The 18,060-nt window shown below is 41.9% G+C and overlaps 3 protein-coding genes and 1 non-coding gene across 5 annotated transcripts; 1 reads left to right on the top strand and 3 right to left on the bottom strand.

The window, feature by feature from the left end:
- Positions 1-207: 207 nt before the first annotated feature.
- On the top strand, positions 208-3,852 carry s1pr5a (sphingosine-1-phosphate receptor 5a). Its single transcript, XM_035614815.2, has 2 exons — positions 208-400; positions 1,184-3,852. Exon 2 carries the CDS (start codon positions 1,473-1,475, stop codon positions 2,676-2,678), a length of 1,206 nt encoding a protein of 401 aa, XP_035470708.1. The 5' UTR covers positions 208-400; positions 1,184-1,472; the 3' UTR covers positions 2,679-3,852.
- A 1,686-nt stretch (positions 3,853-5,538) lies between these two features.
- On the bottom strand, positions 5,539-8,911 carry spc24 (SPC24 component of NDC80 kinetochore complex). Of its 2 annotated transcripts, XM_035614831.2 has the most exons (7): positions 8,728-8,820; positions 8,469-8,627; positions 7,952-8,134; positions 7,597-7,741; positions 7,360-7,464; positions 6,349-6,425; positions 5,539-6,247 (listed from the first exon to the last, which is right to left on the bottom strand). In XM_035614831.2, exons 2-7 carry the CDS (start codon positions 8,509-8,511, stop codon positions 6,141-6,143), a joined length of 660 nt encoding a protein of 219 aa, XP_035470724.1. In that variant the 5' UTR covers positions 8,512-8,627; positions 8,728-8,820; the 3' UTR covers positions 5,539-6,140. The 2 variants fall into 2 exon arrangements, with proteins under 2 accessions (XP_035470724.1, XP_035470723.1); XM_035614830.2 differs by lacking the exon at positions 8,469-8,627 and having other exon boundaries at positions 8,728-8,911.
- Positions 8,912-9,306: 395 nt separating this feature from the next.
- On the bottom strand, positions 9,307-17,097 carry kri1 (KRI1 homolog). The gene is made up of 18 exons (XM_035614788.2): positions 16,895-17,097; positions 16,684-16,757; positions 16,489-16,591; positions 16,287-16,386; positions 15,370-15,436; positions 15,224-15,273; positions 15,040-15,145; positions 14,871-14,948; positions 14,678-14,790; positions 14,357-14,585; positions 14,040-14,210; positions 12,083-12,152; positions 11,625-11,749; positions 11,340-11,499; positions 11,100-11,230; positions 10,343-10,407; positions 10,159-10,254; positions 9,307-10,055 (listed from the first exon to the last, which is right to left on the bottom strand). The coding sequence occupies exons 1-18, from the start codon at positions 16,977-16,979 to the stop codon at positions 9,563-9,565; spliced, it is 2,316 nt and encodes a 771-aa protein (XP_035470681.1). The 5' UTR covers positions 16,980-17,097; the 3' UTR covers positions 9,307-9,562.
- On the bottom strand, positions 10,504-10,601 carry LOC118289623. The gene has a single exon (XR_004786176.1). It is a non-coding gene; the product is annotated as a Z30 small nucleolar RNA (small nucleolar RNA).
- Positions 17,098-18,060: the final 963 nt, after the last annotated feature.

The following is an 18,060-nucleotide window of genomic DNA, read 5'->3' as shown; positions in this document are numbered from 1 at the left end:
GTGGGAAGGAGGGAGGGAAAGAGATTTCCACAGAATCTGACAAACCTGAAGAGCAACATACAGCTGCAAGGATCTGCTTGGCATAATTGCACACATTGAACCCCCCCCTCCCCCTCAAAGACTGTGCCCCCCCCCCCCCCCCTCAAGACTGTGCCGCCCCCCAAGACTGTGCCTGCCCCGGGGGGGCACACTCTTGAGGGGGTCAGGCGAAGGAGGGAGACAAATCGTCATAGGGCACGAACAGTGAGGACCAACCCTCTGTGTGTTGAGTCCTGCCCCGCGCCGCTCGCACATCGCACTCGCGGATCGACAGAACCAGTCCTCCCTCCTCCGCCGTGGGACTACAGTTCTTCTGCTGCTGCTGCTGCAACCGTTCACTGGATGTTTGCACGTAAAACAGGTGCGTGGTGGAGTTCTTTTTTTGTTTAACGTGTTCGCCCCATAATGTGCGCGTTCGGGGTCGCGCAGTGTCGCCGCTACATGTAAAGTGATTCTACAGTTACCAAGAAAGGTCTGGAGAACTCCAGAATATGAATTATAATGTTTCTCTGTGACATTTAATTTTTTTCTTCATGTGGGACATTTACAGCGGGATACACTCCGTCTAGGAGGAGTCCAGTATGTAATTGATTTGCCGGTTTGGATACGAAATGCGCATTTACGCGTAATTACGCACAAATGATACATAAACACATACACAAGTTGAAAGTTCATTTTAGTTTGTGTCCCGTCGATTTAATATATATATATATATATATATATATATATATATATATATATATATATATATATATATATATATATATATATATATATATATATATATATATATAGTCACTAAGGGAAATTGATTAAGAAAAAAAAAAGTCAATTTTAAACTTGGGCTGAGACGTTGAATGTGTTTTATCTTTTTACTATGACGCTTAAAATCTATAAACTTAAACATCGTTAAAGCTCTGCAAGAAAAAAAAAGGTACCACGGCAAGTAGACGTTTCACATATTATAGCCCCCCCCAATGATTCATATTGCTATGTGTTCATTATCTCTAACTGTTGTCGATATTGGAGAGGTTTGCTAAATGTATTGAATACTTACTACTTAATTAATACATTTCCTGACGCAAATGGTCGTGTTTATTTCCTGCCACTAATACCAACATTCTTCTCCTCTCGTTTTATGCAGGCTGGCTCTCATCGCCTCCTAGTGTGCAGCCCTGGCATTGAAAATTTTTTCTTTTTCTTTCTTTTTATTAAATGGAGGCAAATTCTCAAACCACAGGAAATCCTGTTTCGTAGCTTCAAAGAGAACACTTTCCCCCCAAAACTGCCGTCTTGTTCTCTCCTTTTAAGAAGAAAGAAGAAATAATGCACAACCAGAGGACTATATGACACATTATCTGTGGATCTAATTTCAAAAACACAAGAGAAGGAGGAGGGAAAAAAACTGCACATACCTGTGGGAAATAACAAAAATGGTCACAGAGTCTTCCCATGCTGCCTACGCTGCTGTAGCTCCGTCTGCGATCCCCATGTCGCCTTCGACAGGAAACCTGCTGAGGATGTTCCGTGAGTACCAGAGCAACGCCGTCATCCTCCAGCACTACAACTACACGGGCAAACTGAAGGAGAACAAGTACAAGGAGGGACTCAAACCAGAGGCCATCGCTTTCCTGCTCGTCTGCCTGCTTATAGTTGTAGAAAATGCTGTGGTGCTGCTGGCCATCTGGAAGAACAAGAAGTTCCACGTGCCCATGTACTATCTACTGGGCAACCTGACTCTCTCTGACCTGCTCGCAGGTTTCACCTACATGGTCAACCTCATAACATCCGGCGCCAACACACTGAACATGACCCCAGTGCTATGGTTCCTGAGGGAGGGGGGTGTGTTCATCATGCTGGCCGCCTCTGTCATCAGTCTCCTGGCCATCGCCATAGAGCGCCATGTCACCATGGTCAGGATGAAGCCTTACCAGGGCGACAAACAGGGGCGGATGTTCGCTCTGATCGGAGCGAGCTGGGTGTTGTCTGTGTTCCTGGGGGTCCTGCCCGTCCTGGGCTGGAACTGTATGGGACAGCTGAGCCAGTGCTCCACAGTCCTGCCACTCTACGCCAAGAGTTACATCCTCTTCTGCATCACCATCTTCAGCGCCATCCTCATGTCCATCGTTGTGCTGTACGTGCGCATCTTCCGCATCGTCAAGTCCAACACCCAGCGGCTCGCCTCAGTTCCACAGCGCAAAGGCCTTTACCGCAAGTCCCAGAAGTACATGGCGCTGCTGAAGACGGTCACCATAGTCCTGGGGGTCTTTATCGCGTGCTGGCTGCCCCTCTTCATCTTCCTGCTGCTGGACTTCTGCTGTCCGGCCAAAAGCTGCGAGGTGCTCTTCAAGGCCGACTACTTCCTGGGCATCGCCATGTTCAACTCCCTCCTTAACCCCATCATCTACACCCTGACCAGCAAGGACATGAGGAAGGCCATCATCAGGCTGCTCTGCCGACCCTGCCTCCTCACAAAAGACGGACAGGTGAAGAAGATCGGCATCCCCTTCCTGGAGTGCAGCACCAGCAAGACGGACGCGGCCTCTCACAGGCTGGAGGGACTGGAGACGACGGTGTCCTCCGGTAACTTTACACCCTCGACCGTCAAAGCCATCTATCCCAGGATGAGCAAAACATGACACGCGTCTTTGGCCCGAGAGCAAGCATGCAGACTGATAACTGGACCACTAACTGAGTTGCATAATGTGCTCAAGTGGAGCAGACGTGAGAAGACCTGAGGTTTTATGTTGCACTCTGTCACGCATTAATATTATTTAATTTTTTTTCATGAGCAGCATAAGGTCAATGTATGTGATAAATGTCCAAATTGGGAGAGAGAATAACTTTTTTTTTTCATTTTGCCTACTTCTACAACAGTGTTGTCACGAAACAGATTCGTGGAAAAACTAGAATTACATTCGTCTGTTGAGACAAAACAAGGCCAGTATTTGTCAGAGGAAGTTCGTTCAGGCAAAATATCATTTCACACTTTGAAGTTGAAGACGTGTCACACAAATGCAGCCCATTATGCTGTAAATCTGAGATCCCGGGCTGAAGTGCCAAGCATGAGATTTATCCTTATCTCCTCTCCCCTTGTAGCACATAATGACATGTTGTTACGCGCATGGAGCATCCACACCCAAAGTCTGCAGCCAAAACCATGTAATTTCTACCATGTGAGTTTTGGTCAGCACCGGTGCTGGGGAGAGGTGCGCTCTGCCGACATCAGAGGCTCGGTAGGCTGGAGACGCTCTGAGGACGTCATACGGCGAGTTGCGCCAGGCGGTTTTCGCAGCTTTGGAGGTCCCTCGAACATATGTAGCAACACATGATGAGTGAGTAGAAGCAATAAAAGCTGACAGTGGAGGTTTGTTGACGCCTCCCTGGTTTAACAAACTATAATATTGCAGTTATACGCCGGAGATTGTGGCCAAAAATGAGTCTTTCTTGTTGGGATAAACTTCATCTTACCATGAAATTATGCTATGCGACGATTTTTAATCGAGAAAGACGAGACAGGAAGACAAAGATATTCTTGTCTTTCAGATCTGTCAAAACCTAGACAAGAGTGTGTGGGCTTCAGAGAACTGAGGAATTTCATTTAGTGACATAAACATGGGACATTTTCCTAATTGTAATACTGTACATAAATGTAAAGAGATTAAATATATTTTCCACTGATGATTTCTTTTAGTACACTCTGTAAATATATCTATAGCCTTTGTTTGAGCTGCATTTTGTATTGTGGAAAAAACTTCATTTAAGTTATGTCAGTTTTATATGTGCACTGAATAAACATGTGAATTATGTTTACACAGTGGTTAGTAATTGTCTCTTGTTCATGTCGGGGTTTTCACAACTGTCGATGATCGACATCCGTTTACCGTTACAGAACAAAATTAGAATATGAACATCACATGCACCATTTTGTGATTATTACTGTACAGACACAGTGAGATAAAGTGCAAAGTGCACAAATACTGTGAATTACATCCAAAACTATGAGTCCTTGTTTTCCACATATTAAGATATCAAATGAATTAATTTTATTCCATACCGAAATGAGCTTATTAATCTTTTTTTGATTGCAGATTAAAAGATTTCCATCTTTTTCTCAGTTTGTACTAACCTGTGTAAACTAATAACCTGAGAATAGAGCCTGCTGCAAATCAAACGCAGTCCAGAGGAAGAGCAATGAAATATCCACAAGTGAAGTTACTGTATGAACTAATCCTCGTGTTAGAATACAAGTCACCGATTCTAAGTGAATTGATAGTTGGTAATCAAAGTAAACACGGTGATACCAAATTGAGCATTATCAGTGAACCCATTAAAATTCCAGAGCTTGTGTTGTAACATTCAAATCAAATGTCTTCAGTGCCAAAATAAACACGCAAACTGAAACATCAGTCGCCTGCTCGAATATAAGGTAATGCAATAAAGGGCATAATAAAGAAAAAAACAAGCTCGATAACTAACAATCCCCCGCCTCGGTGCAAACCACCTGTCAAAACCACATCACATGACGTGCCCCGAAGAATGGATGAATTTGCAGCAACAGACCCGTCGACTTGATGCTCTGTTTATCGTAAGGAAACCACATGTGGGTGCATTGTTCTTACAAGTAATTGCACTTGTGACTATGAGCCTCTCTCGCAACGTCACCCTGCCCACCACGTTCTGCACTGTGATGGGACACAGAAAACGAGAAAGTTTCAGTTCCCATTAGAGCAGCGCTAAGGGTGCAAGATGATCGTCAGATCAGCAGATTGAAGAAACATTTGTGTGTGGGCATTATCTGCATAGAAATTTATATTCCAGCATCTTCATCTCATTACTGATATGTATTTGTACAGATACCTATGGCAGTAAAGTGTAAAGTTAATTTCTAAATACATCAGTAACAAATCATGATGCCAAACAACATTTGTTACCGGTGTCAAACTATAAACAAAAACCTTACTTTTCAGAACAGTGAAATGTCATCCATCTCTCCTGCCAGTGTGGACTACAAAAATGATTAAGTGGGCTAGGGACGCGTGGAAAGCTCAACTAGTCAGTTCAAAAAATTAGCAATTGTGATTTGATTAAAAATCAAAGTCCATATTTTGATGTTAGGGTCTTAAGTAAAATTACAAGTTGAGTGATAAGCTAAAAGTAATGAACAAATGATTGAAAAGGAGAGTTAACGGTGAGCACGAATGGCTGGAACAGCGAGAAATTAATGAGCAAACTGATGAAACAGTTATCAAACTGTAAGGGGTAACAGTTAGCTGAAAGTAATCAATAAACTGTGGAAGTATTCAGCTGGAAGTAATAAATAAACACTCGAAATTGGCTGGATGGAGATATGACTTAAATAACCAAAAACTAATGTTTAAACAGTTCAAAATAATGTTGAACTTGTCGGCTAAAAGTAGGGAATATTCAGCTCATTATAAAGATATCCATCCATCCATCAATACCACTTATCCCTAGGGTCACAGGGGGCTGGAGCAATCCAATCCAATGTATGTTTATTAATAGTATCCCTGTAAAGACATTGACATTTATATAATGAATAGTTAATTGATAATCCATTAATGAGAACACGTTTGGTACACGACTGGTGGAGTTAATGAACAGACACTTAAGGCTTTTATGGCATTAGTGTACCTCAGACCTTAATCATCTGACTAATCCACCAACAAGCCTCTACTAAAGCTTTCAACATCTTCCTCAGCAAAGGGAGTTTGTGCGGTTGTCATGGAGAAGGCCATCTTGCCATCAAGTGACACAAGTATGGAGCGATAACAAAAAGCCTGTTCTATGTAAAATCTCATCTGAGTTTGCGTTGTTCCAAGTAAACCATGTAGGAATTTAAACACATTTACGTTAACATGCTTCAGCACGAAAGAGTGCAGCAATGCCACCTAGTGACCGAGCCGCAACATAGCATAGTCTGAAACCACAAAACACTGGTGAATGCATGTTCTACTAAACTACTAAACCATGTCTAAGGCATTTTTTTTTTATATTTATTATTTCATACTGAACATAAACAATCGACAAACACATTAACTGACAAACAAATATATAATGTAAACACCGCCATCTCTCATCTACCACTCTGTGCTGACAAAGCCCCACAGCTGGTCGCTTACATTGCTCCGAGATCGTGCCGTGGTGTCGATGTTGATGGGAGTCGCCAGGTCTGTCCCATAGTGCACTGCAGGAGGAGAGAAAAAGAGTGACAAAGTGAAGCCATATTATCAGACAGCACACAGGATACTGTTTACACACAAAAAACTTCACTGAGTAAAACTGTACCTCCTTTTAAGATGTTGGGTGGTGTTTCATATTCCCACTTGATCTTGGTTATTAGGTAGTACACCTGAGCCACATATCTGTGGGGGTATAAAAGAAAATCCTGAATGCAACCACTGAAGTAGCATGCGAAACAAACTCATTAAACTTCAGTTTATTTTTTTCTAAATGGAAAGAGTTCAATAGAAATGGGAGTTTTTTTAATCTTGTGTTCTGTTGTTGTTTTTTTTGCTGATTTCAACAAAGTGAGGCGTTCTTGAATTGATGGCAGCAGCTAATTTTAGTTAATCTATACATTATTTTTATGACCAAAAAGTTAATTATGCCTGTAAAATCTCACAAAATGAAAAGAAATGCCATTATCATTTTGCCCGAGACCAAGGTGAAGTCTTCACATGTCTTGATTTGTCTGACCAACAGTTCAAAACACAAAGACATACAGTTTAAAATGATATGAAACCAACAAAAGTAGCAAATCTTCACATTTAAAATGTGTAAACCAGTATGGGGTTTTTTTGCATTTGTTAAACACAATAAACAAATAACTGAAATAAATCAATTAACAAAATATATGCCAAAGAATTTGCTGTTGTATTATGAAATGCAAAACATACCATTGACTTGAAAATCAAGGCACTATATTCAGTTTCCTTTATTCGTGACTTTTCTCATCGAGTCAAATGTAAAGGCCCTTGGATTATTGAAACTTTATATAAATTAAACTTTTTAAAGGCTCATGGTTTGTATCCATTGCTACATACAGAGGGTGAACATAATAATGTGTATTACATAAACTAATGTGTAATCAAAATGTCTCCGAAACTACTTCATGGACATCGAAAGCTTCAGAAAGTAAGCAGCTATTATAGGGCTTTTACTGGATAAATTAGTACTGTAGTGTTATATTAATATATGTATTTTTGTGTGTTTTATACAGCACCACCCACCACAGCTCCACCAGGAAGTAAGACAAAGTAAGTATAGCAGTTTCCTTAATGTATATGTGATACTCACACTGCTGAGGGGATAACCTCTGTGGTGTCTTCGTCTACCTCACTCTGAAGAGTCTCAAGCTGGTCTTCAGCATTTCTCAGACTCTCCAACTCACCCTTCAGGAACCTGGAGGAGGGTTAAGGATGCTAACAAAATAAGGGGCGAATGCAGGCGGATGGGATTTATGAATAACACGTAAAAAGGTTTGACTCTTGACATTGAAAACACAAAGACATTTAAAAAAAAAAAAAAGGATATTGTAATTCTGAGTCAGTGATCTGGCTCTTGGCCATGCACTGCCTGAGCTGCTGTTCCAGACCCTCCAGCTCCCGGTCCCTCTGCTGCTTTTCCTCCTCCATGTCCAGCAGCCTCTGGCCCACACTCTCCTCGATCTGAGCCTCTTCTGTGGGTGATGGACAGTGAAAGTGGGGGGACAAAGGAGGAAAGGGAAATTTGGAGATGAACATCAGAAGGACTGGATACAGGTCTGAGACACACAACCATATATATATACTATAGCTAGGGGATGGTGTTCCAACTACTTCAAAAAAGGAAGAATGGCGAAAAGTGACAGCGAGACAGAAACAAGAGGTCAACAAACGTGTTCACTTGCCTTTTAAAATCTGTGTCACAATCTTTTTCGTCTCCACGTGCTGGTCAAAAAGCGCTTGATGTTCGGCTTTCATCAGTGCCAGCTTGTCCGTTTGGGTGCTGTTGACGTACTCCAGCAGCGCCTCGCCCATCTCCTCCAGGTCCTGAAACTTATGACCCTGAGCCATTGTGGTGGCGCCGGAAGCTAAACAGAAGAGATCATCAAACTGAAAATATGACACATACTTGCATGTGAAAATATACAAAAGAAATGCTCAGATGATTCACTGTGGTTGCATTTCAGTTTTCAGTTAAATAATCTAGAACAACATATTCAGGATTTACATTTACAGCAATCATACTACAATATATCATGTTCGTTAATCTAAAAATGTGCCATCCTTCACGAGTGCCTTCATTCATGGTTAAACGATATCTTTATGTCGATACTGTAACTCGTTACTATGCTTCTTTTCACCACTGTTACTGGAGCTTGATTACCCCATTCAAGTAAGTGTGTATTATTTTCCAACACTGACCGTCGACATTTTCTTTTTTCATGCCAGTGAAGGCAACAGACATGAAACACGTTCGCTCTCGCTTCAGTTCACCGCAGCCTGGCGGTGTTGTTGACAACGTTACCTCCGGGCGGTGCGGACGTTAGTTACGCGACGACCCGGAGGAGGATACAAACGGCACTGCCGCAAAATACAAGTTACAATGATACTGTCGATTTTATATGAAGCTCGTCAAAACAACGTTTGTGTGGGAAAATTAAAGGTTAAAAACAAAACATACCGTAGAGGTTCTTTCCGTGATTCAAACAGAGCCGCAGAGCCGCTGAGCGCGCGTCTTCTTTACTTCTTCTTTGGTCATTGGTGGATTTCCGCCGGCCTCTCGTCTTATACTGCCCCCTACTGTACACACAGTGTACACACACGGACAGTTCATGTAGTACCATTACCATCCGCGCTCAAGTATTCACCATGTCCCTTTTTTCATTAGTTCCCATCAGTTGAAACAAGCTGCTAGTAGCACTATCAGGTTATTTCCTTTCCGAAATATGATTCTTTGGTACCATTCAAAATATGCTACTGTCTAATGAGGCATAGGATTAAGCTAAATGAGTAAAAACAAAATTTTCCTCCACACTTAAAATTCCCATTACACTATTTCACAAGTTGTAAGGATATACTTATTTAATGGCAAACATCCACTTGGCTCAAACCTCGTGAAATAATTTATCTACTGTACTGTTGACACTTAGATGAATCCGCTATAACTTGATGACTACAGTTGTACAGATACATGACTCAGTAGTAAATATGTTTTTACATTACCATTAAAATACACCAGGTCTATAAATACAAAGAGATCAAAGGTTACCGGATTGTTTATTACATTATTCTAAAACGTACACAATATGAAAGCACCAAGAGAAAACATGTTAAATTCTCTGCTAGCAGATTAATTTGTGGGCGTTTTGGATACATCATTTACAGGTAAATAATCTTATGTTGAAATCTAAAGATCAATGCGAGGCCATCAAAAAAGGGAACCATGATGTATTCAATTCTTGGACCATAAAAATAAGTGGATTGTACTAAAGTAATGAGCTCAGCATGAGCAGTTATCACTCCTTGTTTTTCTGCTTTTCTTTCTTCTCCTGTTCTTTCCGTTTCTGTCTGCCAAGCTGTCTGAAGTACAGTCTCTTGGGGTTCAGACCGTAGGCCTTCAGTCTCTGTCTACTAAACTCCCGGCCTCCTATTTTTACACCAAGTGTTCCCGATACGATGCGTCCACCACCTGTACGCTTGTGCTTCTTCTTGGCCAAATTTGGCTTCTCAGTCCTGTTTTTCACCTCGTCAACTGTATCTGCTGATTTGTCAGCAGTAACCTGTGGTTCCTCTTCCACTTTCATCTTTTTCTTTGGTATCAGAATCTCATCCTCTTCTTCCAAACCATCCCCAGCCTCTCTTAGAGCCTGAGCAGGTGTCTCTTCAGAGTCCATGTTGGAGGCTTCATCACCATCCTCTGCTGCTCTGCCTTGCTTCTCAGTGTTCTTCATACGATCTCTCCTCTTCTTCCCCACCTTAGTTTTTGCATCGGCCAACTCTTTATCTTCCCTGTAGATTAAATTAAATTCAGGTAAATGTGACAATGCTACAGAAAATATGGATTAATTACCAGGGTTACATCTTATTAGTTTGTGAAATGTGTCATACTCACTCAGAATACACCGAGCTCAGGATTTCCTTCTTCTTCCTATCATTCTGGGCCTTGATTTGATAGTTTTTCAAATCACTCATCTCTTCCTTGTCAGACCTGAGAGTGAAAGAAAAGAGTTAAAGTGTGGTAAATGACCCGAGACCACAGGACAACAGGTTTAACACCTAAAGTACAGGGCCAGTACCTGAACATACAGGTCTTCTTCAGAGAGCACCAATTGTTCAGCTCCTTGTCGTTTGCATTTAAAATCTGAGGAAAGAGCCAAAGTCATTCATTGATACAAATCAATATGTTTTTCTGCAACACTTTTGTATAATCGGGTAGACTTTCTCTAATAACAGCGGTCTGCTCAGAGAGAAGATTCAATTGAGATCATTCCCTGGTCAGAGCTTTCCCCGGAGGGAAACAATACCAGATCATCACCTCAAGGCTCATCACTGCAGGATTAATTACCAACATCCAGTCAATATACATTATATCCATTACCATACAGCTGACTGTTCACATACCCCCTCTCCTGTCCAATCACAGCTTAGCAACCTTAAGTAGACAGCCCTAGTTGGTCAAGCTTTGGAATTCTGAACATGCTGATGTGAAGTGCATGGGGCTGTAGGAAATAAAAATATCCTCACAAGCCTCATCCCCAGCTCAGAGGTTAACTGCAGACAGCTAGCTACAGCCAATTATAATCTGCAGTTGATATTTCAGACTGTTCTCTAGTTAAAAATAAGCTGGTTTAAACTAATTTGTCCAGAATCAAGAATCCATTAAAATAAATTACAATGAAAAAAACGTTTTTAAGCAGTAAATCTGCCACAGTTAATGTTGAATCATATCCAGTTTTTATAGTGTGATAAGAGAGAGAGGTGTAGCAACAGTAGGAAGCAGGGTTAAATGAACAGTCAGTTATTTGGAGCTGAAAACGCTGCTGCTGTTCTCACCTCCTCGGTGCTCAGGCCAAAGTCATTGGCGAGGACCTGTCGGTAGCGAAACCTGCACGGGAGGTCGTCTATTACGTCCTCGTAGTCTAATTTGTAGTACTCATCCAAATACTGCTCGAAGCTTTTCTCCTCTGAAAAACAAATAGAAATACACTTCACTCAGACAATAACTAAAGCATATTATTTTACGGTAGAAGACCCAGGACAGTTACTGCTCAGTGGCACTTAACTGACACTTACGAGGATCAAACACAGGCTTGTCTTTGGTGATGACCTCCGCAAAGTGAGACTTCTTTTTCTTTTTGCCCATTTGTGGTAAATCCTCTTTCTTCAGCTTCTTCCTCTCCTTTTTCTTCTTCTTGGAGGCAATCTGCTGGCTCGGGTCGTAGTCTGCATCCATCTATTGCAACAGAGTGAACTCTGGTGAGTGAATTTCTTCGCCATCAACAAACGAAGCTGCCCAGCTCATGTTAACAGTTGAGGACAGGATGAAACAAGGCAATCAGCAAAAATTAAACTACTCACAATGAAGCCTTCATCATCGCAGTGTGGCGCAGAGACATCATATTCCTCTCCACCGTAAACTTCTTCCTCTCCATCACAGTCTTCTTCTTGTCCCTCTCCTGTCCACGTGTCCCAGTTCCAGTGCTCTGTTGCACACAAGGCATGGGGCACATTTATGCAACTAGCTTAAACATTTTATTTCTAAGTCAAACCTACTTAAAACTGGAAACATGCCTGCATGATCAGCTAAAGATTGTTTCGTTCTACATTTTCAAATTCAGTGTAACCCACTACAGATTTTTTTTGCAAATGTCAAGAAAAAGCTTTAAATCTTAAGCTGCATCTGGAAGGTATTTTGACTTCTCCTTCAGTGCCAATTGCAAAGTGACAGTAACAGGTTTGGGGGTGATGGAATGACCCCTGGCATGCACAGATTTAACAATGCTTCAACTAGCAATGAAGAAAAAACAAAGGCTTACCCTCATCGTCATCATCGAACTGAGGCTTTTCTCCATCTTTTTCTCCGTAATATTCATCTCCAAAGAATTTCTGCAGACAATAGAGAATGTCACTGATTCTGACTTTCAATATAAACTCAGAGAAAGTCAAACTGAGAAACACTCTCTTGGTCAAAGGACAATAAAAGTTGTATGGTTATCAACCAACATGCATACAGACAGGAACAGGTGTGAACACTGAAACTCAATTAGTAGGCAGCTGCACTGACCCTCCTGACGAAAAGTCAAATTAGCCAAACACATTACACCTGTTTGAGCTGCTCACACAGATGTAATGTGTTCAATCATTAGCACGGTGCCCTGGTGACAGGTGCATCATTAGTTCCTTTTTCCCCCCAGATACTCCAATTGTCTAATTGGCTCAGGGAGTTTCCTAAATCTTGACATGACCCGGAAGTATTCGACCGGCAGCCATGATGAGAGCCGTTCGGATTCTCTAAATGCACAGGAAAGGAGCTTCAATGCTTCCTTTCCTATCTCCTTTAGCATAGGGTACACTGGACCTTCCTCTGTGAGAGTAAGGAGAAATAGACGCCCCACAATTCATTGCGGCAGTGATATCTAACGTGACGCGCCATGCACGGACGTAAACGATTCAATCCGAACTAGAAGAAGCAGGAGATTGTGATTATGACCCAGAAGTGACGCACGTCATAATGTCAGTTACTGTAACATGTGAACAATTTACAGCTGATGTCACACGGTGGTAAAACACACTGCAACGTACTGATGGAGTCGCTGTATTTTTTGTAGTTCGTTTTCGGAAATTTGTAGTCTCACCACGGCAGACGCATGTCAATAACATCCGCCGTGATGACGTAGTATAGTGAAACTGGAGTCGGATTCCCTGAGCACCGCTGTCTGCTTTACTTAAGTCATATCAGTCCTCCTTTACACCTTTCCTTGACCTCATGACGTTTTCCACTGAGGTCAAGGAAAAGTAGATAGGAAGGACAATTCGACCACACCCTCAGTCAATAACTTTGAGGAGAGCCATGGTTGATTGTTCTCTAAAGGTTTGTAGAGTCAGATAATATATAAATCTCTGGAAAGGTCATCATAAGAGTTGCCTTAATAGTTCTAAAGAGACAATTAAAGCCAATTGTCCCAACAAAGTTCTGGTTGTTTTTAAAAGTCATCGGATAGATACATTTTTTTTTGTCAGTTTGCTGTAGGGGCTGTATTTACATATTTTCACTTAAAGGGGCAGTAAGTGATTCTAAAGCAAGCAATACACGTTTTGTAACAATCAGCAAATATTTCTTCACGGTCCGCTAGCTGTCGGTTTTGTGTTTGCGGCGAAAATAACTCGGAGCAGTAAAATCACAACAACAACGAGAGAAATAAGCTCTCTCCAAAATCAATTACTACCCCTTTAAAAGTCAACTTGATGTTTAACATTGCCATATTTTTCCACACACAACTGTATGTAGTCATAGTTACAGTTCGTCAAACCCGTCAAACCATTCTCAAATGCCACAAGGCACAGAGAAATTCTTTTCATTTTTAAAAGTAGTTTTCTCATTTCTAGCGGAAGATCAATGATTTTGACGACTGCAATGAAAACTGCCATTAGTAGATTTTCATCAGCCAAAGAACAAGCTGTCAACTGCATGAAAAAGTTCTTAGGTTGAGGGCTAACAAATGTATTTAGCTAACGTTGTTTTTGGAAACGCTGGTCACTATCACTCTGGAAAATTTCTTACTGCATTCCTTTGTCCACCATTTAGGCATTTGGAGAAATCCACAGGTTGACACACCTGATGTACCTACAGGTAAGTGTAAGTGACTGGACAATCAATGTTTGGAGGGAGGGCTGTGAATGCTCAGTTGAACAAACATAAATACCACTCTCCCCAGTAAAGACCCTCAATCGTTATGAATCTTTATTTATTGGAGTGTGTGTGTATTTACCCACCTGCATGAGCTGGTCGTGTTGCTGTGGATCGAAGTCTCCGTCCAGGTCTGTCTGACTAAAGGCGAGCTGCTCGTTGCCAGTCAGCTCCTTAAGCCTCTTAAGCTTCTCCATGATCTCGTTGCGCTTCAGGTTCTTTAACTGCTTCAGCTGCTCCCGCTTCTGCTCTTTCTCCTGAAATAGTTGTGAGACAGAGGCTTGTATTAGCGAATGACTGAGGGCATTTTGTGTCTTACTATAAAGAAGCAGAGAGAGCAAAGGCTTCTATTTATGGATCAAGAGCTAAATTAAAATTTTATAAAAATGCTTCAGCTTGATACCTTTTGCTTCCTCTCTCTCACTTCCTCCCGTTTGAGTTTTCTGCGGTCGTCTTTGGAGCGCACAGAGGTGGCGATGTTGCGAGGGTAGGTCTTGACCAGCTGAGCGTCGGGCTCTTCAAAGCGAAAGTTGTATTCTCGCTCAAAGTCCTGCTGCCGCTCCAAGAAAGTCTCCCCTTCATCTTCAGAATCCTCCACATCGTCCTGGACCACCTCTTCGTAGGTTGGGATCCTGAAGGCATCAGATTAACTTATTGTACACACGCTCCTTGATTTCACATTCCAGGAAAGCAAAACCTAACATCCAGACAGGTAGCGACATACCGTTCATCATCGCCATGGTCATCTTCGAGGTAGCCCTTGTTAAGGACATAATCTCTCAGGAAGCGCTCCTTCTCATCCAGCTCTGGGTCATTCCAGTAGTCCCTCAGGTATTTCTGTCGCACCACAAAGCAGCGTTAAAATTATTGTTCCAATATGCTTACCGACACACTCTCCTCTAAATGCAGACACTCACCATGTCCTTCACCTCTTCTGGACCATCGAGCTCAGCCTGGCCTTTCAGCCAGTCCATGTAATCTGCCTCTTCCCTATCCTACAAATACAAACACAACAGTTTATCCTGATTTCTGATGCTTTTGTACTTTTTAAAGAAAAGGAGCAGATTCCAGTAACCCGCCTCTGACCTTCTCCTCCTGTGTTTTGACCCTCCGTGTCAGCAGCTGGGATCCTCCGTCCACCTCACTGCCCTCGTCGTCCTCCACGTCGCTCTCCTGGATGAACTTCCGGAAGCTGTCAAGAGGTTTTGGGTTTACATAAACAGCCTGCGAGTGATTTTAACTTAACACTTTCAGATAGGTTGAGCCTTACCTTTCTTTCAGCTCCCTCTGCTCTTGAATGTAGCTGGGAGAGGCAGCTCTCTGCAGTGGAAAACAATGACGATTATAAAAACATTCACATACGCAGGCATCTCCAAAATTCCCCAGGGAGCTAAATGACTTTATAACTTTGTCTACCTCCATTATCTCCCTTCTCTTAATGGCGGCCTCCTCATCATCACTGTCGTCATCATCTTCATATTTCCTGTAAAAATAAAAAGGAATATTTTTGTTTTAGATTCTCACTAAAAGTTAACAATGGATTTAAGAAACCACCCACATAAGAGAACACTGTTTTATGATACACACCCAAAATATGACTCATTGTAGTTCAGTTTTAAGTAAAATTGGAAATGAGAAAGGGTTTCCATTTTCTATCATTCATAACTATGTTTACCATATTATGCTAATTATTGTCCCTTTATACTAATTATTGTCACTGTTATACATGTCCTTTACAAATGTCCACGAGACAGTTTGCTATGAGACGAAACATTTCATTACTAGTAATGGTGTTTTCAATGTTATCAAGTATATAATGATAAATCTTGAATCTTTGATTACAGAGGCACCTACCAATAATCAAATCGAAAAAAGGCTCCGGTGAAAAGGTCAGCACTGGCAAGCTTCTCACACACATCAATGTGTATATGATTTCTAAATAGTTTACAATTTACATTATGCCCCAACTGTGTGACAGGTCTGTGTCGGCACTATCCAATTGCATGGTATTAAATTTCCATTAACGTTGCCACATCTTTGCTCTTCCACTGTCCAGTTCATCTTTACTGTCTTTGAGCTAATGAGACCTCACAGTAGGGAGATGTGTGTTGTGAACGTGTCACTCTTATACGGCTCACCGAAGGTCATTTTAGATGAATTAATGAAGTGTTAAACAAAAAAGAACATCATTTCACTGAAAGCAGATTGTGGTTGCAGATCCAGCTCCTGTTAACTCTGGGGATATTAGACCAGCTAGGACTGGCTTCCTAATTTGAGCGACTTGATGGATCAGACCCAGCAGTCTGGCTGTGAACACGATGAAGCTCGCTCACCCTTCTTTTTCCAGTATGACTTTACGTTCATAGTCCTTGGGATACATGGGCTTGACTGCTTTCTTTGAAGTCGAAGGCTGCTCGTCGCTGGTGGATGCAACTGAAAGCGAGGGATTCAGATCATTTGTTTACAACATCACCAAAAAACTAAGATGTCCCGCAGACCGTGAAAGCAACACCACTGATTGCACCGAGCCATTACCTTCGGAGTAGAACGTGGCATCTTTCTCATAGATCTTGGGGTCTTTCTTCTTCAGCAGTGACAGCGTTCTGTAAAAATCCCTTTCCACTGCAGGGTCGAGCTCCTGAAGGGGCAAAACAAAAGTCAGACAAACCTCACTGAGAAAGTCTCATCTACGGACGGAGGGCGAAAGGGGGAAGAAGCTCCCATGCTGACCACTACGCTGTCATCAGAGCTGGACTCCGACTCGGAGCCACTGTCGTCCGCCTGGTCTCCGTATCGGTCCTTCACTGCACAACAACACAGGACAGAGAGAAAATTGACTTTCACAAATGACACAGCAGCGTAAAAAAAACAACAACAACCTCAGAGCTAGCGACGCTTCCCCACGTTGGCGTGTTAGCATGATAGCTAGCATCACACTTACGCCTCTGCAGCTCCTCTTTCTGTCGGTATTTGTCATATCTCTGCGCGAACCCGTGGTTGATTTTGAACTCCGATCTGCCCGACATGTTCTAATCGACGGAGAAAAGATTAACGTGAAAATATACACTACACACTGGTGTGGCAGTGTAGCATTCCTGCTGCTGGACACGCATGTGAAGAACTGAATCACGTGGTTTCCGGTTTACAGTTCAAATGTTACACCTGTTGTCCGCTAGGGGGCGCGATAAGGACAGTTTTCTCCAATCAAACCTTGATCGGTGTTTCAGTTTCACCACTTTGGACTTGACGTTGTTGTTTTGTTATTGTTTCTTTGTTTGTTTTTTGCTGTGACAGACATCCACAAATTGGTATAATAGGTTTTAATATTTAGCTACATTTTGGGGTTCTGAAAATACATAAATAAATAATTAAAACATAATTGAAATAATGTAGCCCCTAATAACAAAGGAATTGCTTTCCTCTTCTTCTTTCTTTTTCATTCATATAATAATCTAGAGAAAAGGCAAGCTACCTGAAAGATGAGGATTCCTTCACCGAGAATACTTTTTCATGTCTGTGAATGTCACAGCCAACACTATGAGGAACTCGGAGCCAAAATGAGGCAGATCAAGTGTTGGCATTATATGAAACACGCAGATGCATTATTGTTTGTAAGATTTAAAAAAATACGTCAATTGTAAATCTCTTTCAATGAAATAAACAGATACAATTTTCAGCCTTGTGTATTATCACTAGCGGCCCATTTACAGTGACCTCACCATTATATTTCAGTGAAAAATATCAGTCAGTAAGTGTATCAACAACATATTCCATTAAAGGTATGTGCTATCACTGATCAGTTAAGTGAGTCTGTTTGCTGAATCATGACTGATGATGGGAAAGCATTACCATCACGGGAGGACCAGAGGGGCGAGTGGGTGTGTGACTTATGAAACAAAACACAATGTGACGTCATGTCCCATCAAAGCAGTTTGAGTTGGGAAAAGCCTCCAGTACAAACATGACGTGACTGACACGAGTCAACATCAACGTGGTCCAAAAACATTGACAATGTCCCCTGGAGTGATATAACTCATTCACAGTCCTCTCGGCAGATAATCAAAAAGCCTTGACCTGATTCACGGACATCAGCCTAGTAAAGCAGAC

This window comes from Scophthalmus maximus, chromosome 17 (assembly GCF_022379125.1).
Source record: "Scophthalmus maximus strain ysfricsl-2021 chromosome 17, ASM2237912v1, whole genome shotgun sequence".
In the NCBI taxonomy this organism is placed as follows: Eukaryota; Metazoa; Chordata; class Actinopteri; order Pleuronectiformes; family Scophthalmidae; genus Scophthalmus; species Scophthalmus maximus.
The sequence above is the reverse complement of the archived record's forward strand: the minus strand, read 5'-3'. Positions and strand labels throughout refer to the sequence as shown.

Excerpts from the sequence above, each read along its gene's own strand:
- spc24 (XM_035614830.2), bottom strand. The coding sequence starts at position 8,896 with ATGGTAATGGTACTACATGAACTGTCCGTGTGTGTACACTGTGTGTAC. Across the intron at positions 8,135-8,727 it reads TCACGGAAAGAACCTCTACG|CTTCCGGCGCCACCACAATG; the intron begins GTATGTTTTGTT and ends TCTTCTGTTTAG. Across the intron at positions 6,248-6,348 it reads ACCCAACATCTTAAAAGGAG|TGCACTATGGGACAGACCTG; the intron begins GTACAGTTTTAC and ends CTCCTCCTGCAG.
- kri1 (XM_035614788.2), bottom strand. The coding sequence starts at position 16,979 with ATGTCGGGCAGATCGGAGTTCAAAATCAACCACGGGTTCGCGCAGAGA. Across the intron at positions 11,750-12,082 it reads GTTCGATGATGACGATGAGG|AGCACTGGAACTGGGACACG; the intron begins GTAAGCCTTTGT and ends TGTGTGCAACAG. Across the intron at positions 10,056-10,158 it reads CTGAGCTCGGTGTATTCTGA|GGAAGATAAAGAGTTGGCCG; the intron begins GTGAGTATGACA and ends TTTAATCTACAG.
- s1pr5a (XM_035614815.2), top strand. The coding sequence starts at position 1,473 with ATGGTCACAGAGTCTTCCCATGCTGCCTACGCTGCTGTAGCTCCGTCT.